The 24,921-nt window shown below is 41.6% G+C and overlaps 1 protein-coding gene across 4 annotated transcripts in view; it reads right to left on the bottom strand.

The window, feature by feature from the left end:
• The window catches only part of magi2a (membrane associated guanylate kinase, WW and PDZ domain containing 2a), a 229,187-nt gene that overhangs the window by 17,314 nt on the left and 186,952 nt on the right, over positions 1–24,921 (bottom strand). For 3 of the 4 annotated variants that reach the window (XM_037981176.1, XM_017411604.3, XM_017411611.3), the window contains 9 exons: positions 24,144–24,824; positions 12,598–12,629; positions 9,282–9,483; positions 5,895–5,936; positions 5,726–5,817; positions 5,237–5,429; positions 3,426–3,683; positions 2,762–2,947; positions 179–395 (listed from right to left, as the gene is read on the bottom strand). In XM_037981176.1, coding sequence (XP_037837104.1) covers positions 179–395; positions 2,762–2,947; positions 3,426–3,683; positions 5,237–5,429; positions 5,726–5,817; positions 5,895–5,936; positions 9,282–9,483; positions 12,598–12,629; positions 24,144–24,824 — 1,903 coding nt within the window. Of the gene's footprint in view, positions 1–178; positions 396–2,761; positions 2,948–3,425; positions 3,684–5,236; positions 5,430–5,701; positions 5,818–5,894; positions 5,937–9,281; positions 9,484–12,597; positions 12,630–24,143; positions 24,825–24,921 lie in introns of all 4 variants that reach the window. The other variant, XM_017411601.3, reaches the window with a different exon arrangement.

The following is a 24,921-nucleotide window of genomic DNA, read 5'->3' as shown; positions in this document are numbered from 1 at the left end:
CAAGAAACTAAGAGGAAATAAATTAAATGTCTGCCTCAGTGGTAACTGTATTCCCAGATGAACAGATTTACCACAGAGACAAATAGAGGGATAGAAAATAAAATAAAAAAAGCTTCAGTGCATCAGAAAACGTGCAACAGCATGAGGACGACACACATTTCAGCTCTTTGTGGTTTACCTGCCGTCATGGGTGTAGGTCTGAGGTGGAGGAACAGGAAGCTGGGTCACTGGGCTCTGATGGGGCACCAGGTTGGGCTGGCCGGCAGAGGGGTTTGGTTCTGTCGGCGCTTGGTTGGACTGGGAGGCTGCGGTGTTGGGATGGGCCTTCGGACTGTGCTGCTGAGCCATGGGGCTCTGCTTCTCTGAGGTGGGAGCTGATGGAGGGTTGCTAACCTCTGCGATACAGAAAAAAAAGCAGAAAAAGTACTGCTTTTAAAGGATATTTACCTCAACTCGTGAATCTATTATTTAGTTTTAGCCACTAGGGGGCAGCAGAACAAACAGCTCCATTTTTAAATTGATCAGCTGGATCAAAAGATTTCTTTGTTTGTGGAAAATCCATGAGGGCGTTTTTATTAAATAAATCAGGAAATATTTGTTTTTTGAGTCTCAAGCAGCTGAATAGGTCATATATAGGAACTTTGTTACAGATTTTTACTAAAAAAAAACAAAAAAACACGGTTGACCACAAGAGAGGGGAAAGGTCAGTCATGTCAATGTCTTATTAGGTATTTGCTTCTGTTACTGCTTTGATCGGATCTTTTCAATAATTTGCCTCCTCTTTCCTCCTGCCTATAAGCCAGAAATTATTCTCAGCTAAGTAAGTGTTTCTGAAATGCACCTGGAGGAGAGAAAAAGCTTGTTGAAGGAGTTTCAAGGGGGGATATACACAGGTGGGTTCTTTACAAAAATGCTTACAGCATCTGGAATACATAATACCGTGCAAACGCTTTAAACCACCTTCATTTCCTTTAGATTTTGCTTCCAAGGAGCCAGACCTTTTTTGTAACCTTTTTAGGCGGTCTTGATCAATCATTTGTTTTTTGAAGGTCTTTTTGAAGGTTATTTTTTGGATTTTGGCTACTTTTTTCATTCATTTTCTGTCCAGTCTTAAACCTGAACATGACAGCACCCTGGATTTTTACTAGGAATCGTTCTTTATAATATTACTTGACAATCTGGATAGAAAATATGAAGAGAAAACAAGGGGTGACTCACCACAGCATCATAAAACAAACAGTTTTCTGAGAGAAATCCTTTCCTATTTAACTCTATACTTCTGAGGCAGAATGTTTTGTTAATAGTTAAAAAGATGAAAAAAGTTAACAAAAAGAGGACCAAACAATATAAAAATACCATCTTTAACAGATGAACATTATGTGATGTCTTTACAAAGTAAAAAAGATTAAAAAAACTCTATTAAAAGACGTGACTCTGACCCTAAGAGATGCATCTTCCTTCAGTTGATTTCTACTCCATGGTGCTAAAGTCCTATAATCTGTCAGTGAAACTGTGTTATCTTTGGTATTTTTCATAAATTCAACTAACAACAACTTGAGTAAGCAGTATCTTTGAAACAAGCTGTTGGTAAAGTACCTGAAAATCCAATTGAAATGATTTTTTTTTTTGCTAAGTTATGTTTTTTTCCACACAACACAAGCGCATCTCTTGAGTTTAAAGGTTGTTTTTTCCCCCTGAATGAGTCATTGGTCAGAGTTAAGTGCCCTATATCAACACATTTCTCTCTTCATGGTCAGGTACTTGATAGAAAATGAGTGAAAAAGCAGCCATAGTCTAAAGACAAACTTTGACAGACCTTCCACGTCTCATGTTTTAGAAAATTATTTGGCATATTAAAACATTTTTTTGGAAATAAAACATTTTATTTATGCTTTCGAAAATGTGTCTCTCCCAGTTTTTGTCATGGCTTTTGAGCCAGGTCATGACAAAGTGGGGGATCATCCTGGATTTTAACCAGGAATCTTTCTTTATAATAATACTAGACAATCTGGATGCAAAATCTGAAGAGAAAAACAAGGGATGACTCAAGGCTTTTTCCACAGCATCATAAAACAAACAGTTTTCTAAGAGAAATCATTTCCTATTTAACTCATATTTCTGAGGCAAAGTGTTTCGTTAATAGTTTTCCCGGACAGCTTTTCTTTCCCCATTTCTCCTTCTTATGTCATTTAGTGCATTTTAGAAATAAGAGACTGAGACGTGAGGAGAGGAATGAAAGCATCAGGGATGTACAAATTAGGAAATGAAAGAAGTGGAATGACTTCATTCTGCGATGCTTTTGTTGGCTGATTACTTCCATCACACGCTTGTCAGAAATACAATAAGAAAATCACAATAGGATAAAAACTGCCCAAGCAATCCACACAATACAAGTCAATCACTCATAAAGGAATTGTTTTACTGCACAACTAAAATACAACTCTAATGCTGAGAATGGCAGAACACACATCAGAACAATGCAAGCAGAAGTAAAGAGGCAGTTTGTCCATCTGTTCAAGTTTAATATAGGTCAGCTGTGTTTACTGTAGCAACTTTAAGCCCGATGAGAATATACGTTTGTGACCATGTGGAATCTCATTTTTAAAAGCTTTGAAGATTCTCGAAGAACCCGGAATGATTAAAATTTTGGGGATTACATTAACAGTGCATCCTGCCTCTTCACCCCCTTTAAAGAGACAACATGACATTATTGTACAAAGTAACTGGTCCACATGTGATGTATGTGTGCACGTCTGCTCACCTTCCTGTGCGATGATCCTCAGGGTGACACTCAGGCCCGCGTCTTTGATCAGCTTGACGATGTCGGCGTGTGGCATGTTGACGATGGACTGGCCGTTCACCGCCAGGATCCGGTCCCCCACCTTCAGCTTCCCGCAGCGGTCGGCCGGGCTGCCCTCGATGATGCGGCCGATCTTATGGGGCACAGCTGTCGGGAGGATTCAGGTAAAGATGCTTCACTTTAGCCGATCGGAAGGGTTCTCCTCCTGTCCGTGCTCACGCGAAACTCACTCACAGACTGACAGAATCTGTCGCTGTCTTTCTCATTTTGCAGTTCAGCCCAGGCTTACGTAAGATATCCAGAATATTTTTGTGTGTGTGGGCGAAGCACTGATGCTCACAGCAGCATAGTAGAGATGTGTGTGACTGACATGCTGTGGGAGGATATGTATAATTGACGAGCTAGACAGAGATGCTTCACTTTTTATTCAGCCATGACTTTAACTACCTTGTCTACTAAAGTTTGGCACTTCTCTTAGACACTACCTGGTAGTTTACATGAATTTATGAGGATAACAACATGGTTTATCACCTGAAACAGCTGTTAGGCAGAGTAGAGGATGACTGATTGTAGACAAGCATCTACTTGACTCCGTAACCATCACCATAACAATGACCGGACTCACTGTTAGTTGCGGCTGTTTCTGGTCGGTTCAGCGAGCTGATTATGACGAAGCCGAAGCCTTCGCTCTCCTTTCGGCTGATGGAGACGTCGCTCGGTTGCGTGTTGGCAGCCGACGTCCCGTCCGAAACAGCAGTGGTGTTGCCCATGTTGGTGCCGGGAGCCTGGGTTGTGCTGTTTCCATAAGTGAAGTCGCTGCACGGAGAGCTGTGCTGCGTGGAGACGGAGCCCGGGCTTCGGCTGTTCTTCGGACAAGACTCACCTGCAGGGGGAGGTAGAGAACATCGCTGTTCATCAACCGGGGTGACGCCAACAAGTCAGCAAATTGAATCATCAGTGTGTGTTTTAGCAAAATGATGCAAGTTGGCAGTAAATAAACCCTCGGGGAAGTTTAAGAAGTGAGATTATAAAGGTTTATGTGACAGAAAATAGTCGCTTAAAATAATTAGGTACTATTGTGGAAACAGTTTAGTTTAATAAATAACTAGGATTGCATTTATTTAGGTAACTCTGGAGAGAAACTGACTGGAGATGCAAGCCTTTTTTTCCACGGAGGCGAGAAGTTTCTTATCAACACATTTCTGAAATAATTCTTCTTGGCAGAACAGAGTTAATTTCACTTGGTTGGTTTCCTGGTATGGGGCTTGTTTTAAAGCGTAGTCTACAAATTTTCAATCGAGTTTCGGTCAAGGCTTCGGGAATGCTTTTCCAGAAGCCTAATGTTAGCCTATGTTATCCATTCAGAAACAGTTCTGATGTGTTTGGGCTCACTGTCCTGTTGGAACACTAAATTACGTCCAAGTTTCAGCCATTGATTTGAGGTGAAGTTGAAGAATTTGGAAGTGGTCCTCCATCTTCATTATTCTATTCCCAGCATGATGCTACCACCACCATACCAGTTTCAGGTTTGAAAGCCTCACCTCGACTCCTTCAAAAATACTTCTTGTTGCTGAGGCCAAATAACTCCATCTTAGTTTTGCCTGGCCATAAAACTTTTCTCCAGGTGTTGGGTTTGTTCATTTTGGGTGCGTCTTTCCTATAACTTTGGTTTTATTAATCTGATTTTGAAAGAAGTGTCTCTGTAATTAACAGCCACACATGAAATTCCCTTATATTAACATGTGTAGAACTTCTACTAATAAGACGGGGAAGGGGAGGAAAAAAATGTGTGTAAAATCTGGAGCTCTGGATGCAGGCAGAAGTACGAGCTGAGAGCAAAGAGCGAAGTCTGACACTTCGTAAAGCGCTGGTGGGAGTCTGACAATTAGGAAGGAAGTAAGGTCCACAGTGGAGGCCGGGCATGAGTCAGACCGTAGCCTTTTGCTGACAGAGAGGGCGGATGGAGTGGGAAGAACTGGATTGCTGAAAGGCGTGCTTGCATGTGTGTCTTGTGTTTGTGACGAAGACGATGATAATGAGAATGGGGGAGGCCTCAGTTCACGGGAGGACGTGCCCTCCTAATCTCAAGGTTAAAGGCTACGAAGCAGCTTGAAGAATCAGAGAGCGGTGTGTATTTAAGAGAGCGAGAGTGCTTTCGGGAATTTCAGCAGGCTTCAGTATAAATACTCAAAGATCAGTGCTTCAATTTTCAGCTTAAAGCTCTTTTCTGAATCATTAAAGAAGAAAAAACAGGAGAGGCAAAGGGGAAAGAGAAAAAGCTTATACACCCTTTTGTATTTATGCAATTTCAAGTTATATAGTTTCGTATTACTCATTCACCTAAAAATGAAAATTTTAAATGAACTGATTTGGTAAACGGTGCTTTATGAATTTTAACGAGAAGTGCCTCTTTGCAGTTTCATTCATGTTTCTTACCTCCAGCCTGAGCCCTCCTTCTGATGACCAGATTGACCTGTCCGTTTCGTGCTGCTGCGTGCATCAAGTCGATGACATATCTGTGTGGCTTCCCCACCACAGGGATCCTATCCACAAACAGCAGCTCGTCACCCGGTCGCAACCGCCCGTCTACATCCGCTGGGCTCTTCTCTATGATCGCTCCGATTAGGATCTGTTTTTATTTAACAGAGACTGTTAGAAGAAACCCCAAATGTTTGGCGTCCTTGCACCAATGCCACGTTCAACAGATGTTAGAGTGGTTGTTATTCTGTAATCGGTTAAGCTCGTTAACACTGACATATGGTTACGAGAGCGAAAAACAGCGAGCAGCCAGAGCTGGCACTCTCCCAAGGGTTAAAGGTCAGGGGTTAGGTGTTCACAGTGGGTGTGTAGTGGGTTAGAGAGTAGAAAATGACAGGGTTCCACGCCCATCGCCATACGAGCCTTCTCACGTGTCTCCAAACTCACAGGCTGCCCGGCCTCGTCCCCACCCAGCACCCGGAAACCAAACCCAGACTTCTGTCTGCGTAGGTGGACCTCGATGTCCTGGAACTCTGCTCCTGACGCCAAACAGAGCAAAACTCTAAAATCCTATCATTAAAGGTTAAGAACATTACTCATGCAGAGTTTTATTTACCTGACGAGTCCACGGGAAAAACAGCCCTTGGCTGGCTGGGTTCTGTAAAAGAAATAAATAAGGGAATACAAACAATGAGAAATCCTCAAATACACACAAAATGTGCACGCACGTGGACAGCACAGAAACACAAACAGATGCTCCCAAAGAAGCCTGAACGAGGCAGAAAGACCCTGCCTCAGCATTAATGTCATCGCAAAATTTCCGCACCATCCATAACACCGGGAAGTGCTTACGGCGTGTAATATACCCGTTCATTATTTACAGCGCAAGGTGGGACGTAAGCACTGATCTGCAATCAGGGGCTTCACACTACGCCATGATCCGCAAAGTATTGAGATGATCCCAACCGCAGACAAGTGGCTGCGAATGAAAAATTGATTCCAATTGTATCTGTTTTAATCACAGCCAGTGCTCGGCTGGGACTCAGCGGGAATGATGAGGGAGGAAAATCAAGACTGGCACAGCTGGTATTCCTGGCACGTAGAAGGCATCAGCCATGCAACCATTTCAGCTGATTTAAGAATAAGCAAAAACAGGAGCAATGCTGTTTTTTTTTAAAATTAAAATGTAATAAACATTAAAGAAAAACAAAGTATATTCACATTAAAGGCGTATTTGATAGCAGCTCTGTACTTCTTATCATATACACCAGGATTTAAGCATTTTTGACAGAATGTTGGATTCATTTAGACGACATATCTGAGTGCAATCCTTTATTGTTTTTTTGGGGGGGGTTGGGGGGCTTCATTTACAAAAAGGAAAAAAGACCTGCTACTGCCATGGCAAAAACAACAAATTTTATATCAAAATGTCAAGCAGGAAATTTTCTTTACCATCACAGAAACGACAAAATATGCCTGCTTAAACTGTGAACAATTTCAACCTGGTTTCGAAACACGTCACAGAATTTTCATGATTTGCTTTTAATTGTTGATTTGGGTGCTTCTGCTGTCCTGGATCTGACTGCAGCCTTTGACACAAAAGATCACAACATGATTCTCTCACGTCAGATAGAAGGTTTTCCATCCATTTATGAAAGCATTCTTCAACTCTGTTCCTCTTAAATACGGAGTGCCTCAAAGCTCCATCTCAGGTCCCATTTTCTCGTTATTATTGCCCACTGCCATAAATAGGAAGGCAATAATGTGTGTGTGTGCGTGTTCATTTGTCTGTCTGTTCGCAAAATATCTCAATAAACCAATGGGAAGGATTTTAACAAAATGCTCAAAAAGTACTAACTGGATGCATATCTGCAACTAATTATCGCTTGCAGCCAACTGGATTCTAGATAACCCCACAGCTAATCAACTTTAGCAAACACAAAATGGCTTTAATTCAATCAACTTTACAGCTACTAAGCTAAAATATGGTCTGGCAGTAGCTGAGAGTCATCCCCATCACATACTCTGAGCACAAACAGATTGTGCAAAATCTTTGTTTAAAACTTTGGCATGCTAATCAGCAGGCGATACTCATTCATTCAAGGAGTGCTCGTTTCATTATATATGCTTTTATTAGGTACTTTTTCCCAAAAAAAACCCCAATGCCTTTCACTTTTTTACTGATGATCTTTTGCTTTACGTTCCTTTTCCAGTGAAGGCTAATGCAGCTACTCAGGTCTTGTTAAACTGTCTCAGAGATGTACAAACATGGATGAAAAGAAACCTCCTTATTCTGAGCAAAAACAAAACAGAAATCGTGGTTACAACCGTCTTATTAGCCCATTAGATTCCTATTGTCACTCTTTTTGCAATAAATCTTGGTGCACCTTTTGACACTAGCTTTAAAGTCAATTTACAGATTAGCAGATATCAAGATGAGCTTATTCCAATAAATGCTTCTTAGAACAGTTAATGCCTGTAATTCATGCCTTAATTACATTTGGATTACATTTCATTTGGATTGTAACAAAATGATATATATCATTTTGTTACAATCCACATTAAATGTAATTAAGGCATGAAATTATATATAGGACCACCTTTTTTCAGAAAAACTATTTTTTACTCTGCAAAGTTCACAAAACCTAACAAGAACTCTTTCATTAAAGATTTTACAGTAGGTACATGATTAGATATGCTTTAGACCCTGAAATATAATAAAGTTCACATAACAACTATTACAAAAAAATACATTCATCCAGTTTTAGCTGAGTCTGCTTACAGCAGCTGCTGTGAAAACTTTGTCCTGGTTTGGAGACGATGTATTAAAGGTCACAACCTACTTCACCCTCAGTAGTGAGAGGAACAACTGGAGCGTACCTAAATTCTGTCTGAGTCTTTTCTTTCATAAGTCTGATAAGACCCATGCCTGGCCTGAACAGCAAACACTACTACTACTACTACTACAGCATATACTATAACACTTTGTGTTAGCAATGGAAAACATCCAGAAACAATAGGAAAGGAAACCGGAACACATTCTGTTCATGCAACAAGACTTGACGTCCACTAGCACAAAATGCTATCAACTGAAGAGAATAAATTTCAACTTTCCGAGGCTTTGTGAACATATATTTTTTTTAAACTAAGTTAGTTCAAGTGTATATGTAGGGGTATAAGACGACTGTAGGGTTGTTGCATGTCAAGTTTTCAATCCTAAGCCTTTTAGTTCACGCCTTTTTAACACCGCAACGCTTAAATTTCCTGAGGGGCTGCATGAGAGGATGCAAATATCAGACTCTAGATTTTTTTTTTTTTTTTTTGCAGTTTACCCAGACATCCACGTAGCTGGAAGTCAGAAAAATGTCAGAATGAAACAATGTGTGAACACAGCGGGTAATTCTCGTGAGAATTCACAGTCAGCTGCTTCGAACACTCCTTCCACAGGTCCCGATGTTTCCTTCTACCCTTTTCTTCCCATGCTTGTTAGGAAGAATGCGTTATGGTGACACAAACTACTGATGCCTGCATGTCTGAAATCCTGGCCATGCATTTACATAAAAAAAACAAAACAAAACAACCTACACTAGTTTTATGGTTCAGAATTCCCATCAGAGAAAACTGTGATGATGCATTCTGATGATACCATAAGCACAAAAAGGATTTTTTCATTATTTTTCATGGCAGAGAGAAGCATTATTGTTGCCTGAAGTGCAAAAAGATCATGTTTATGATGAGAGATGGCAGAATTTTATAGCCTGGATGCAAGGATCCTTTGAGTCAGTGATAAAAACAGTTGAGTGGTTTGAGTGTTTCTTTTACGTGTTGATTTAAGCCACAAAGACCAGAGGCAGTTTCTAAACATGAGCACAGGTTCAATCACGCTGCACAACCTCTTAATGAGTTAAAGAAGAAAGGGTCAAAGATGGAGGAGTCCAGCCCGCTCCATACCGACTGTAGATAGGTGTGTGCTTTCACCTGCAGTGACAGCTCTGGTACTTACGCCTACTCTCATAGATAGCCATGGACTTCTCAAATAGGTCATACGGATCTGGCTTAGCCAAGGCCTCGGACGCCGAGTCTGGGACTGAGGCCCTGTGAAGATGGTGTGTTGGGAAAGGAGCGCTGTGGGGGAGAACAGGAGCGGGCAGGCCGGTCTGAGCGGGGCTGCCCGGGCCCTGCTGGGACTCCCACTGCTCCAGCACCTGCAAAGCACAGCGGCATCAGGGGTCAGTACTTCACTTCCCGCCTCCTCCCAAATCTGATGCTTGATGTTAGCTTGGTTACTATGGTGGGAAAAAAAGAGAGCGAAAAGTGAAGCACATTTTGTTCTAGAGAGATTTGACCGTTCTTGAACCTGCACTCCCTTGAAGACGCCGGACTTGTCAAGCTTTGGACACTCACACAGCATGGGGTTTAGAATAAAAGCAGCAGATTCAATGCCTTCACCAGCAGATGATCCATGTAGCAGCTTATTACAGTAATGTTAGTCCTGTTTTATAATGCAAACTTGCTTATAAAATAGTAGTTATTATCCTTCATGTTCTAAAACGAAGAAATCTTGACCCCTGCCATTTCATTTCCATACAATAAAATCAGCTCAGACCAGCTCGAGGAGCTCTATAAGCTGTTAACCTTGATGTTTAGATTTAATTCTAACATGGTGCAGCAGAAAAAAGCTTGATTTCAGGTTCTGGAAACTTACACCACCCACTGCAAACATCTTAAGTTGTCTCTGAAGGTCTTGTATTCATAACATATATCTGCATCAGGGAGACTTATGCAATATTCAGTTTTAATATTTTGTCTAACTGGCATAGAAAGACAATTATCTCTAACTGAAGACTGAAAAATGTGTTGAAACATGGCTATGTGTCAAACTTCTATCTTTACATCATTTTTTGTAGACTTTCAGGTACAAATACAAATGTTTTCTAAACTGATTCCGATTTTTTTTTTTTTAAGCTCTGACTTGTCAATTCCAATTTCTTAGCAGATTCTGGTTTCTGTCTTAGAACTCTACGTTTCAACATGCTATTTTTCATATTTTTATCTTATTTGAAAATTTGACTGGGTTTATGCTGAAACATCTACAGTTACGGCAACAAGGCACTGGGGTTTCTTTCTCAGTTACTGGAAACCTGACTGAATCCTCAAGGTTAGTGGACCGAGGTATCCGTTGAAATAAAATCCAGCTGGAAGATGGAGATAGACCGAATAAATAAATCAACAACTGGCCATGCCTGTACATACTTACTCAACATAGTTTTGTAAAAGCTGGTCACTGCTCAAACTAAACTTTATCCCCACTAACTAGTACCAGGACTTAGAGGACATGTTTTATTTGACATATATCTTGGTTGCTGCTCTAGATTATGGGTAATAATGAAATTTGAGTATGAGGCACAATTTAAAGCAGATAAAGTTTAGCATCCTAACTGGAGCTCAACTGCAGTTGGTACTGAGATCCAAAGCTTGACCGGTCTGTTGCGATCACTTCCCTTCTCTTAATGACAGGGTTATTGCTGTTGGAAGAGCAGGGCTTAGAGAACTATTAATTCAAGCAAGAAGTTAGTAAAATTAGAGGGTAAAATGTGGAGAAGTGTGGTGTTCAGGTGTATGAAGTTTTGAGGTGGTGTACGGCACATGAGTCTGAATTCGTTTCACTTTAAAAACATGCTAAAATGCTCAGAATTGTTTGTGGCGAAAGTTTTGACACCACCAGCCGGTCAGAGTGTCGAGCCTCGAGTCGTCAGATAAGCCGGCCCACACGAGTCACGGCACGAACATGAAGTCCAGTTGACGTTCTGACACGCCGGTGAGCATCGGAGAGCGATCCGACGGGAGCAGCGAGCTTCCTGAAAGTGAGACGGCGAGTCTGGCTGCGTATGCCGCACATTTAACGCTGAGAAATACAGGACATCTAGTTCAAGATGTACCGAGAATAAAAATATAAGCTTCAGGAAAGCTATGGAAAAAGTGTCTCCATGCTTTGTGCTTTCGTATGCCTGCCACTGATGTGAAGCCTCCTCACTTCTCTTTCGCGACGCTTCTTTCTGCTTCGTGCAGACCGTTGGTCACGATAAAAGCGTTGCCTTTTTGAGGTGGCATCAATCAATGGAAACACTTCTATGCAGCACTGAGCAGCTGTTCCTTAAACTACTGACTGGATGAGCTGCAGGCTGAGACTTTGCTGCACTGCAAGTCTATATTAGGCGATTCCCTGCTCTTGCACTGTTAGTTAAATTACTCCATATTTCATTCTCCGAGCGGTGGAAGCCTTCCTGTAATAAATGACACCTAATTGCACTGAGGCTGAACTCTGGTGTGCGTGTAGTGGGATATGAAATCTGGGCGATTATAAAAAAAAAAAGGAGATGAGGAGACAAAACAAGAGATGCTTTGCATGCCGACTGACGTTTTGAATTATTATTTTTAGATGAATGTCAGAGATTGATGTGCAAATGTACAGAAAAGACACAATGAGGGGATTTTAAAAAGTCTTTCGTCGTAAGTTGGGCTCTGGAATGTGGGACTAAATGATCCAGGTTCAGGGACTGGTCAGAGCAACGCTGGCAGGCAGCCCAGGCATGAAATGGAGTATACACACACCCGTACACACACACACACACACACACACAATCTTGGAGAGACAAAGAACGATGGTCTGGAGCAGCTGTGTGAAGGCATGTGAGCGTAACAAACACATCTAAAGGGCAGAAGGGCATCTGATCTAAGAAGGCATTTGGTGGATGGAGTTGTTTGTGAAGTTAGGGGACTGAAAACGATACTAAAGCGGGAGAATGATCCAAGATGACACAAAGAATTGAGCTTTAATGGGCAAAAAAAATAAATACAGATAAGCTAAGAGACAAGGCAGCAAATGAATGACATAAAAGAGCAGAAGAGCTTTTAAAAAAACTAAGCAGAAATGTTATGAATGAAGATAAATGAAAGATAAAGCCTGGACTGTGCCAAAGCAGACTGATCACAGATGGATAAGCAGCACTATAGCTGTAATAGAATAATGGAGATTCCCTAATGGGGCTGAGTCAGGCTGTGAATCAAAGTGTATTAATGCTCTAAGAGAAACACTTGGACTTTGTGCCTTCTCGTAACAATGAAGTATCAAAAAGCAGTTGTTGTAATAGCAGCAGACAGAGTGGGTCGACAGTAGTTAGTGTGGTGGAGAAAAGTTTTTTTTTTCTTGCATTTTTACAAATGAGTTAGAGAGTCACATACAGCAGCCACGGTACTAAAGTCAGAATTTCAGAGCAGAAATGGGGATAATCCTGCTTTCTGAGGCTGATGAGTGTTACCTGCTTTGGAGTCTTCCAGGGGGAATAGTGACCTGTAATGTTGAGAAAACAAAACATGCTTTAGGCTAAAAAAAAAAAAAAAAAGAAAGAAAAGATTGGAATTCTACATAAAACTAAATAAAGTTGATTACGTGACAGTTGATCATGTAGATGACAGAACAAAATAAACAAAGATCTGGAAAAAAAAGGCAAATTATGGCAAACTAACACTTTGTGAGCGAAGAGGGAGATTAATGTAAAATAATAGAAATGCTGCATGAGAACTCTTAATACTGAAATGATAGATTGGATGATGCATAACAACACATATTGGAGGGGCTATGACTCGGGAGGAAGAGCACCCATCTGCCAACTGGAAGTTCGGTGGTTCAATCCCAGATTCTCTGACCCACATGTCAAAGTGCCCTTGGGAAGGACACCAAGCTCCAAGTTGTCCCCAAACTGTGAATCCATGTGTGAATGGGTGAATGGGTTTTTAAGTGGTCCATATAATGAGAAAAGAGCTGCATAAATGCAGTTAATTCCCTGTATTTTCATGGGTCCTAATGAGGACTTTGGATTTCTGGTGTTAAAAAACTGATCTGTAATGCAAAATTTCTGTATATGTTTATATTTACACTTACCAGATACAATGCTTTAAGAACTAATTAAAATGACTGAAAACATATTTAAGATGGCAAAAATAGGAACAAAGGTTCACAAGATTCAAACACTTGTCAGATATGTCAATAACATTGTTAAACTTAATTTAGCCTTTTTAACAATTGACGTTAGAAAAAAGTCTAACACGTCTGCTTTTGATCCACAGTTCTGATTGGTCATCGGATGCCGACATGGCTCTTTACACACACACACCGACACACACACACTCAGAAAACGTGGTTTAACATGCAGAGCTGACAAATCGCAGCATAAGAAACTAAAGCAACCTTCAAGAACATTTTTGTTCTGGTAAAATCACTTGCCTATTGTTAAAAAGAAGGTAGTGTTCAGACTTTTTGTTTTAGACTCAGCTCATCTTATGATAAAATAAGCAAATGTAACAGTTTTTGTCAAAACCTTATAAACGACATTATGCTCGGTCTCATGCAACAATGAGCAGTTTTGTGTGATCTGTAGTATTTGTTTAAGATGACCCTCAGCTTCACAAAATATGGTTTAACTTCTGTAAAACTGAGTTATAAACATTTTTTTGTTAGCTAAGGTGTGCTTAGTTGTTGAGGCCATCTTGAATGAGGTTGACTCCAAGGTTTTATCAGTTGTATTTGTGCAACCAGTGATTATTTTCATGAAGCTTCATTAAATATTAACCACTGGTTCATGAGATATTTTGCTAATACTACAGAGAACCAACACACACACACGGGCAAAACCATTGTTGCCTTTGGCAGCAGGTGATAATAACCCCCCCAAAATTGACAAAGCAACAGAAAACCATCACAAAAATGTTGGCTCAGCTACATTTGTGAATCGTAAAAGCGACACAAAACATTGCAACCGAAGCGTGACAACATTTCATGAATAGAAAATTTAACGGACATTAAATGCAACATCAGACAAACAAAAAAGTTAAACCAAATACAAAAATATACCATAAAACAAAAAAGGCAACAGACTGAAAAGAATATAATACACCAACAGATAAAAACATAACAATAAAACCAAAATCGCAAGAAAAACAAAAGCAGGAGACGTTTCTGAAATGCAACCATGTTTGGTTTTGGTGTTTTATGAACTTATTTTGTCACGTTTTGCCATTTCCTGTTTTGTTAAATATTATTTGGAATATTGGCTTTGTGTCTCAGCGTTAGGTAGAAAATGCCATTATGGGACCTCCCTCTAGAAATTCAATTTTTCCGAGGCCTGACCACACACACGTACAACTCGAGCCCTTCTATTAATCTTTAATACACACCTCAAACATCAGCTCCTCGTAAAATTGTTTTGCTTTCCTTTGTCCACGTTGCCAAAAAAGAACATTCATGAATCAATCATTGATCTGTCAGGACCCCTAGAAATAATAAAAAAAAGGCTGTAGGTAAATGCTCCGGCTTTCACTTAAGTGGCTTGGGTTTGTAATACAGCACAGCGAGGTAAAGGTTACACCTTCTCCTTTTTCTTTCCAATCCATCTTGGGATGACCTTTCAAAAGGCATTCCACACATTTCTGCTGTTTACAGCATTGTTCAGCCACAACAACCACTCAGATCATGGAGAATATGAAAAAAATCCAGCTTAAAAAACTACTTGCATTGTATGAATTTACACTAAACACTTCATTTTAGTTGAATTCACATGATAATGTAAACTAAAGGTGCATACTCAATCTTCTAGATTCAATTCTCGTCTTTTCTTGTCTTCAAAGTGCTGCAGAAGTCTCCCCTTTGGGAAGCCACAAGCATATGCAAATAGAAGAATCAAATTATGGGATGCCTGCTGGAATTATGCACCAGCCTTCCCAGTCTCGTCCTGGCCAGACTCCAAGAACTCTGCGAAAAGTCTCGTCCCGCTGAAACACCAGTGGAATCGTGACAACACGGAAATGAACAAAAGCTACATTTTGCCTTCAGGATCTCTTGGTAAAAATAAGCCAAAAAAAAAAAAAGAGTTACAAGAGCATATTAAAAACTCACTCACTGGGGCATTTTATCAGCCCAGAACAACAAAGAATGATGACTGCAAGAGTGTTTTAGTTCGTCCTTCCCTGAGAATCAATAAAAAAAGCGTTTTCAGGACGTCCGAGCTGGTGTGAAGGACGGAGGGACCGGCAGCGGTGAAGTTCTCCGAGCTGGAGGCGGAAGAGAGTGGCACCGCTGACCGAGGAGATCCACGGGGTGAAGTCTCTGTTAACTCAGGCAGAGCAGACATTTAAGCTGGGTGTCTCAGGGAGAAAGAGAGGAGCCGAATGAGCTGTCGGTGGGGCTGAACGCTCCCGAACGCTCATCAGATCTGTCAGCTTGGCTGCAGGGAGCTGCAGCACAGTCCAACCCAGACTTATATTTCTCGGTGACTGATGCCCTGTCCTCCTCAAAGCGTCTCGTTTTTCCGATTCAAGTAAAATCAGTGTAACTGAGGAAAATCTCACTACTTTCGTTCCTAATATAACTCAGTAAACTGCAAGTTTCTCACCTTAAAAATGAACAAAACTTCAATACTATACAGAAATAAAACAAAAAACCTTCCCCAACCCTGCAAAGCCAAAAACCTACAAATACTGTGGTGAGCCACACTTTTAATATTATTGTTTCATAATGTTTTGACTGTGTCTGTGTTGCTCTGTTAGCAAAATATCTCATGAACCACTGGACAATTTTTTATGAACCTCTCAATAAGTAACCAATGGGTATACATCTACAAATGATTAGCTTTTGGAATGAACATGATTGAAAATGGCCACCACAGCTAGTTGAACGTTAATTCGGTCAGTTTTACAGATATTGAGCTGAAATTTAGTGTGGATGTAGATGAGTCAGATCACCAAGACAGGCTTTGAGTTTGAACTGATCGCACAAAATCTTTGTTTAAAAATGTGCCACTAACCACTTGGAGTCAACACAAAAGTTCTTTACAACATAAACATGCTGGATGCAGATATATGCAACTGAATTACGCACGGCACAATCCAGAAAACACCTCGCTGTCCTGTCTATTTTGACAATGGTGCAATATGCAGTACATTTTCTAACAAAAGGAAGTACAAAAAAGTACATTTTCTAACAAAAGGAATAAAAACTTAAAGTTAAATGTTTGAATTGTTTTGGACAAGCGGGAAAACCCACATGTCCAGCATTAACAAATGATTCAAAAATGAATTCGGTAGAGATGAAATAATTTCTTAAGACTTTGTCAAGTGCACACTTATTCCATTACATGTGTCCTTCCATTCAGGAAGTTACCTCCCACCGCACTTCATTCTCCTCTTAGGAGTTCCCATTCTTTCTCCCCACATGACACCTCTACCAGAAATACCTCATGTACAATCACTGCGCACAGTAATAAAATCATTCAAACAATGACTTTTAGCACGAGAAATCACCCAAACGTGATTGTTGTATTCTCTGATTCAGGGACATAGAAAAAAAAAAAGTCAGACATTTGGTTCTTTCTGTGAATTTAGACATCTATGTTTATTGAAAAGAAGACCATCAGGATTAAAAGACTTTCTCTCTACGTCCGTAGTCATGAAAAATGGGGAAAAATCGGTATAATTTCCAGACAATCCGTACCTCTACAACTGAATAACGTTTGGAGCCAACCCAAATTAAAATGACTGCCGCAGCCAACTGGCCTTAGAGAACAGAAAAATGACTATAATTCAGTCAATTTTACAGATACTGAGATAAAATTTGGTGTGGCGGTAGCTATAAGTCTTTCAGAGCACATAGTCATGAATCTTTTGATATTGAGATTGCACATAACGTTTTCAAAGTGTGACCAAAACAGCTGCAACTCCATCATTTCTCAACATAGGCAGATCTCAGTCTTATATTCTGGAGGTCGACCTGCATTATTTCAAGGAATGCTATGCTTTTAATTAGAAAATGCTTCAACATAAAACTTAAAAAAAAAAAAAAATCTCAGATTATTGAATCTAGATACAAGAAACAAATTTTTCGAAAGACCTCGTCAAACATTTCTTACATAACTCCAGAGCTGAGCGTAATGTGTGTGAAAGCGCCTCTCCATCTCTCAGAGACAGCTTCACATGGCAACCTGAGAAGAAAACTGATTATTTCCACGTCTACTGAAAGACACTGTGCAAAAACAAATCATTTACAAGCTGCCTGGCTGAATATGCATGATATGAAAGTTTGAAACAACATGATTTATTTACCCACGCTCGTGCAATCAGTGGGTAATCACTTTATCCTAATAAACAGGAGCCCCTGATTTGTTTAAAAAGGCGACAGTCACTTGACTCCTCAGAGTAAAAGGCGCAACGTTTACTCTGATCTAATTCTGATGGGTAAGGCTACACACAATCAGCTTTGTTTAAGCTTTTATACATATTCCATCTTCCTTTTGGGCACAGAACCCCCCCCCCCCACGTCTTCCCTGGGCAGATAAGAGTGAATATTGATCCCTGGCAAACCCCCGTTCTTAGTTTTAGAACTTGCGGCGAGAGATCTGCAAGTGTGAACAAAGCTGACAGTCTGTGATCTGCTGGCAGAGAGCCGAACTCATCGCTCACTCGCGCCGTCCTCCCCTTCTCTTTTTCCCTTTTGTTTCCAACCATCTTGTGCGCGGCGGATGAATCACTGTCTCGTTACACCGCGACTCCCCGAAGGGCTGGAGGAGACTCGGTGAGTCACAAAGTCCTTTTCCCTCCGCACAGGACAGACCTTCACAAAGACAGGTCTGCGGGGCTCCTGAGAAGCCGGGTGAAAGGTCAAGCCGGACAGCCTACACGTGACGAAGCGATGCAGCTCGGGGGACGAGTGCGATTAAGACGGCGGGGGAGTGGCGGTGCGCGTACAAGCCTCGTGGCTCGGCGCTCGTGTCACCGCGTGGGCTTCCAGCGGCGGCTGAGAATGTGTCACGTTAGCGAAAGCTAAATGAGCGGGAAGCGAGCGGGAGCTGCGGTTTCTGCTGCTAATTGCAGCCCCGCATGTCCTGCTGCAGCTGCAGCGAGGACTGTTAATGGTCTGTGTGGCCGCTAATGAGGCAGCCTGCCACGCACACACACACACACACAGGCACAATAATTACTACTAATGACAGTAAAAGTGCCCATTTATTGAGGGAAAAAGAGCTATAGAGTCACACTAAAGTTTTAGGGATGGCTAAATATCATAATTGTATTATGAGCCTGGACATTTCAAGGCAGTGAGGTTTAATTGACTGGAAGATTTGAGCCTAATTTCCAAACGGTGAACTAATGCTCATTCTGCCTGGAATTCCTAACAGTTAACGAGGAAGTTCTTGGGCCAACCTAGTCACTAAGATAAGACATTTATAAGACATTCTAATGGTACATTTTCAGCAAACATTCATCACATGCAATCTCCCCCCCCCCCCCNACACACAAACAAACAAACACACACATGCATCACTCAGTTTTGGATCAGCTTTATCAAGAAATACAGCAATTATTAGGAGGAAGAGTTGACTGAAAAGTGTGTTGTCGCGATGCATCTTTGATGAAAACTGTTTAATATCAATAAGAAAATCAGAGGTTGCAAAAATGATTATCGCCCACCGCCGAAAAGCAAAAGCAAAAGGCGAGCACTATTTTTCTTAGTTCCTATGTGTGTCTGTCTGTTAAAATATTTTATGAACCACTGGACAGATTTGAATGAAACTCTCATACAGTAATCAATGGATGATTTTAAGCAAACACAAAAATGGCCACGACTCAGCCAATTTTACAAATACTGAACTAAAATTTGTTATGGTAGTAGCTGAGAGTCGCCCCCAACACATATCCCAAGCACTAACAGGTTGTTCAAGACCTTTGCTTAAAATCTTGCCATTAACTATTGGAGTCAACTCTGTCTGTTAGCAAAGTATCTCACGAACCACTGAACAGTTTGAATGAAATTCTCAGAAAGTAATCACTGGATGTTCATCTACAGCTGATTAACTTTTAGAGTCAACCCAATACAAGATGGCCACCACAGCCAACTGATCTTACAAAAGACAAAATGGTTCTCCAGACTTTTGTATCAAGCCAGATCCTACCGCACAAGTTCTAAAGAAGAAATTCCAGTCTAGCAGAAGGCGCCACTTGTCGTCCTAACTGCCTCTCTCTCGCCGACGCCGATCCTAACAGCTCGCGACTGGGATTACTGAAGCTAAAAAGTCATATCTGCACTCTGCAGTGACAATCACTCTCTGCTGCTCTCTGTGTCCATGACAACGCCAAGCCGAGCAAAATGATCCTTGCAGAGCTGAGTCGTTTCTGCACCTTGTTTTGAAATTCGTCCTGTGCAGCACAACATTCGCCGTTTCGACTTCAATGAAGCAATTTTCCCCAATTCTGCCATTATTTCCCTCTTTCCATTTCACTCTAAAATAATTCAGTCCTATGACTCTCAAACTGTGGTACAAGTACCGCTGGTGGTACTCATAAATTTTTTTTTTTTTTTTTTTTTTATTATTTGAATCAATGAACCCTCCTCCCTCACTGGTCATTTCAGATCACTGATGCTGGACATTAGGAGCGTGTTGTCATAGTAACTGCACCATAAAACAGCCATAACGGTGTTTGTGGGAGTTTCTGCAAGTGGGAATTGAAAAAGCATAAACTGTCAAATTCATTTCCACTAACATATTTGTGTGTGAGTGAATGAAACGGAGGTGGTGGCATTATTTGCATAGAAAATGTGGCTGTAGATAAACAGTTTGGTGATCGCTCAACAACAGCCAGTTCCAGTAGATTGTGTGGCGCAAAGCCAGTTGGGCAAAGGAGCGGGCCAAGTTTTGGTGCGCTGAAGGGGAGCACATCATTTCAGCCGCATGGTGACAGTTTTATTACAACGGGTAATGGTCTGGTTAATTATTTAGAGCGCACCTTTTTGGGGGGAAGCGGCACAAGAGACTCGTCTTCATAGAAGATCTCAGAGCGGGAGCCGAGAGGCGGTTTGCAGCTTGATGAACTGTGTTTAGTGAAAATTGTGTTGGAAAAGCACAAAAAATATCTGCTGGAGCTGTTCCTATATCAACATTTTAACCCATTAAACTATTTCCATGCTGACTTTTGCTTTTTTAAAATCTGAAATATTTCAGTGGGTGATTCATAGCAAAAACAGCACAAGGCCAAAATCCATTGCTTGAATGTTATATAGTTTAATCAGACTTGAGTATAAGTTTTGGTGTTTTAACTTCTCCAGTGAGATAAACTGGATCAACTTTTCTATTACATTGCCTGTCAACACATAAGGTAAACATACACTGGTCAGCCCAAGGGTTTACCAAACCATTATTTCTTATTTTGTGAATATTTTCACATTAATAGACTGGTTACTTTGAATAGGGCTTAAAAATACTGAAAGCCAGGCAACCTCGTGGACCTCAGGGTTAAAGCGGGGACCATAAAACACAGCTTTCTGGTGTTGCTTCGTGCCCCTGTCTGCTTTTATGACCGAGTATCTGCATAATTAACGTGTCCTCTTTTTCCGGAGCTGACTGGATGGCAGTTTCTTGAAAAGGAACAAGCTTCACCTGCCTGAGAGAGAGGAGGAGAAGCTGAAGGCTGGAGACTCGATGGCTGCTCGTTCCGTGCTCCGCCTCCGTGCTCGCTCGCAACAGACGACAGCCTCGCGCCACGTCTGTTTTGTTAATAGTTTCCATTACTTATTAGTTGGGTTTGGGAGTCACAGGCAGACCTGGTTTTTTTAGATCAATTGCTTGGCTGGTTCGAGGCACTTTGGTTTTGTTTATTAGTGCAATTTCCAATAACTTTAATTTAAAACGATGCAATTGTCTGGATTCCGTATGTTATGTGACCTTTGTGCCATTTCTTGACATCCGGATCAAACAGCTGTTACAGCCACTGACATTTAACTCGTCAGGGGGTGATTAAATACAAGCATTAAAAAACTAAATCCATCAGAACTTTTAACCACTTCATGGTCTGACTGACTTGTCTAAAACTAGACCAGATTAATTACCTGTTTGTATTTATCTGAGGTGATCATTTAGCATAATTCTTCCAGTTGAAACAAACAAAAAAACAATTGTTTCATCACGTTTTTATCGCCCATTCATTCGTGCCCTTCGCTTTTTTTCCATCCAAAGAAACAAAAAGTCTGATGTTTCCCTGCTGACGCGCTGTTAAACATCTATTAAAATAAACACGCTCGCTTTTAGTTGCTGCAACACTGTGGGCCCATTTTAGTTTTAGGTCAAAAATAAAAAAGAAACCTTAAAAAACTTGAGACGGAGAAATTTGTAGCACTCAAAGCAAAGAGGTAGCCATCGAGGGCCCTGATTTAAAAATAAACGAGGCATTCAAGAAACAAACACATTCATCCGCACGCCATTTCATAATCAACAGAGGCTGTTCTATTTGTGAAGAGAAAAATGAGATGTAATTTAAAATATTAGAGTGGAAATGTTTAGCATTTTGATAAAAGGACAAAGAGAGGTGAAGATCACGCCAACAAAATAGCAATGCATATAAAGTCGAAATATGATGCTGAACTTCAGAATTGTTTTTAAATCATTTCCCTAATCATTTAAAAATGAATTTATTAGGTGATCGATTTGGAAAAAAAATTAAGGAAAACTTCTTAAAGGGGTACATTGAACCATATGAAATCCCTGCCATGCTTTACCAGCTAAAACAAAAGTAAAACTCAAGGTGAAGCCTTTAAAACAGCTCATTAATCTCCCTTTCTCAGATAAAACAGGCGAGTTTGGACTCGGATCATAATCATCTCTTTTTCACTGAAGTTGGTGCATCATCGCTTGCAAATGGAAGATGCCTTGCCCCGGTGGAGGCGCACGCATATGACCGGTTTTTATAAAACCCGAAGAACAAGACAGGAAGTGTGACAGGAACATCGTTACACCTGCGCGTCTTCGCAAGGAAAGTAGCTTGTTTTGCTGCTCGCGCGGCTGAAAAAAATAAATATGAGTTTGGAGCCACCGCTGTCGTTGCAGTTGCCTCTTACGAAACATCACGAGTGAGCACCCAGCAGAGACATCCAAAAAGGTTAAAGTCAACAACATCATAAGCCTCTACAAAAAAAAACCAAAACAGCTCATTAGCTTTGACACATGAAAAACACTGGTATATGGTTCCTAGCGTGGCCCCGTTACTTCTTGTTTATCTACATAATAATGAAAAGAGTTCAAACACAGAAATCACAACGAGCACATTGTGATATTCCCCCCCAAAAAAAAAAAAAAAAAGGTTTTAAAGTCTTTGATCCTAATGAGCCTAAAGTGCTCTCATGGTTAAACCTCACAAACACACTCAGGAGACCCATGACATCTAAAACCTCACCCACAAAGAACAGTTTTAGCACCTTTTTTTTCCTTCTCCCCCGATTACATATGAGTGCCACATGTAGTCACGCTTCTTCCTTCAAAAAGAGGCTTTTTTTATTTTTTTATTTTAACCCCCGGCTGATTATATCAAAAACAATCAACACAAACAGAAGTGACACGGCACCCTGATGTATTTTACTGTGGTGAGGCATTTGCACATTTGGAATAATGAAGCCGAGCACAGCAGACGAACCAAACAGGCAGCTTTTCTGAAGGGAACGTTTGTTTTTGCCATCTGCAGGAAGAAACAGACAAGGGGGAGGACTTTGTTTTAAAAGAGACTGTGTTTTTATGTTTAACAAATTGGAGATATTCAAGAACAATTTTCTTTTATTTTTTTGGACTTGTTTGTTTCCTCTTTGCTCTTTTTGTTGGCTCTGCGTCCTCCTCTAACAGACGAACGGGCAGCTTCATAGAGAAATGGGCGGCCATGAATGTATTCAGAGGACGCCGGCGACCTTTGCGGGCGAGTCTCAGAGGTGTCTGTGGCACCCAGGCGGTTGGCATTATGTGACATTACACAACACAGAGCACCAAAACACAGAGCTAGACGCGCACAAAAGCAACGGCAGCATTTCGCCTCGCAAATGCTGAAGTTCACGCACCGCCACTTGGAGGACGCCAAGTTGAATCAAGAAGAGGTAGAAACGAAGAGGAGTTATTTAATGACATTTAAATCAAAGCCGTTTTGTTGTTGCGAGCCTTCATTAAAATATCTTCATCTTGAGCATCGCAGCTTTGACTGAGTCACCGCTGACAGATGCACCAACACAACAATTCAATGGGAGTTGCAGCTCGTAGGCAGATCACAGCAGGGTCACACACAGCTTATGTTCTGCTACTTCAGTCGTACAAGACTTTGAAGGGAGACGATTTTGTCGACTTTTTTTTTTTCCTCCCTTCCGAGTCGAAAAACAATGACAGATTTTTGACCTTGCAGACAAACGCTGACATTTGTGAACACAAATCTCGCAAGGTTCCCACCATCATTCTGCACTCACATGGAGCAGAAAACAGGCGGCTACACGAGGCAGAGTGCAGTGCACAATTATGGTTGTCAGACAGCCATACGTTCAGGAAAAAAAAAAAGAAAGAGAAAAACACGGGAGTGAAAGCAGAAATTCAAGAACTTGGTTGCTTTCGACATCCTCTGATTTGAGGGCTTGCATTCGTGGCTCACAAAATTTATCATCCATATCAAACTGACAAGACAAACCAAAAACATCGAGAATTGACGAAAAAGCGAGCTCTTCAATCAAACTTATATTGTGGACTGATAGGAGGTATGACTCAGTGAGCAGAGGGGCATCTACTTAAGTGAAGTGAAGGGAAGCTGGACTCGGGAGAATAAGAGTAAAGAGGACTGAAAGGACACTTGAGAGGAGCTGTGCATCAGAAAGCCATTGATGTTCATTGCAGGACTGAGGCAAAGCTTTCTGCACAAACTGAACCAAAGCACACCGACACACATTTGGTTCGTCTGGTAGAAGATGACAAAAGAATAAGCTGACAAATACAGAGTGGAGAGATTCTGAGCGTATCCGTCTTACCTGTTCCACCTCTCTGAACCGCCAGGCTGGTCTCGGCTCCCACAGCGCACTCCTTGAGCAGATCCACCACCTGCGTGTGTGAGAGACCCTGAACGGGCTGCTTGTTGATCTCCACGATCAGGTCGCCCTCGAACAGACCCGGACAGCCCTGCGGTTCCAGGACCTGTTTAACCCGCTGGCCCGTGACGCTGTCCGCGATGGTGAAGCCGAAACCGTCCACGCCCTTCACCATCGTCAGAGTCAGCAGCTCCCCCTGGGTGGCGCCCGACGACGCCATGGAGACGCTGTCGGGGGGCGTGGTGCCGGTGGCGCCTGGAAGCGATCCGTCTAAGTGGGTGTCTCCCGGGTGAGTGGCGAGAAGCGGCTGCTGGGAGTTGACCTGGTCCTGATTGGGATCCGGGACGAAGCGCGCTGTGCGGGTGAGATAGTCCAGGTAGGTATCGTAACCTGACCTGCCGTTCACCATGATGGGCCGCTGCTCAATGATGCCCAGCGGGGAGATGATGGTGGTGGTGTTGTTGTTGGCGTTGGTGGCGTCCTCTGGGTCGTACGGCAAAGGGTAGCCACGGCACAACACGAGAGTCACGCTTTGTCCGATGGGTACAGACTGAAAGAGTTTAACCACATCGGCGTGGGTGGTGCCCAGGACGCAGACATCGTTTATGTAGACAATGACATCACCTGAGGAGAGGAGGGGGCAAACAGACACAGGAGGGGGCAGTTTATTAGCTGGAACATTAGAAGTAATGACCACAGAAACTGGCGGATTGAGGGGATC

This window comes from Kryptolebias marmoratus, linkage group LG18, assembly GCF_001649575.2.
Source record: "Kryptolebias marmoratus isolate JLee-2015 linkage group LG18, ASM164957v2, whole genome shotgun sequence".
Lineage (NCBI taxonomy): Eukaryota > Metazoa > Chordata > Actinopteri > Cyprinodontiformes > Rivulidae > Kryptolebias > Kryptolebias marmoratus.
The sequence above is the reverse complement of the archived record's forward strand: the minus strand, read 5'-3'. Positions and strand labels throughout refer to the sequence as shown.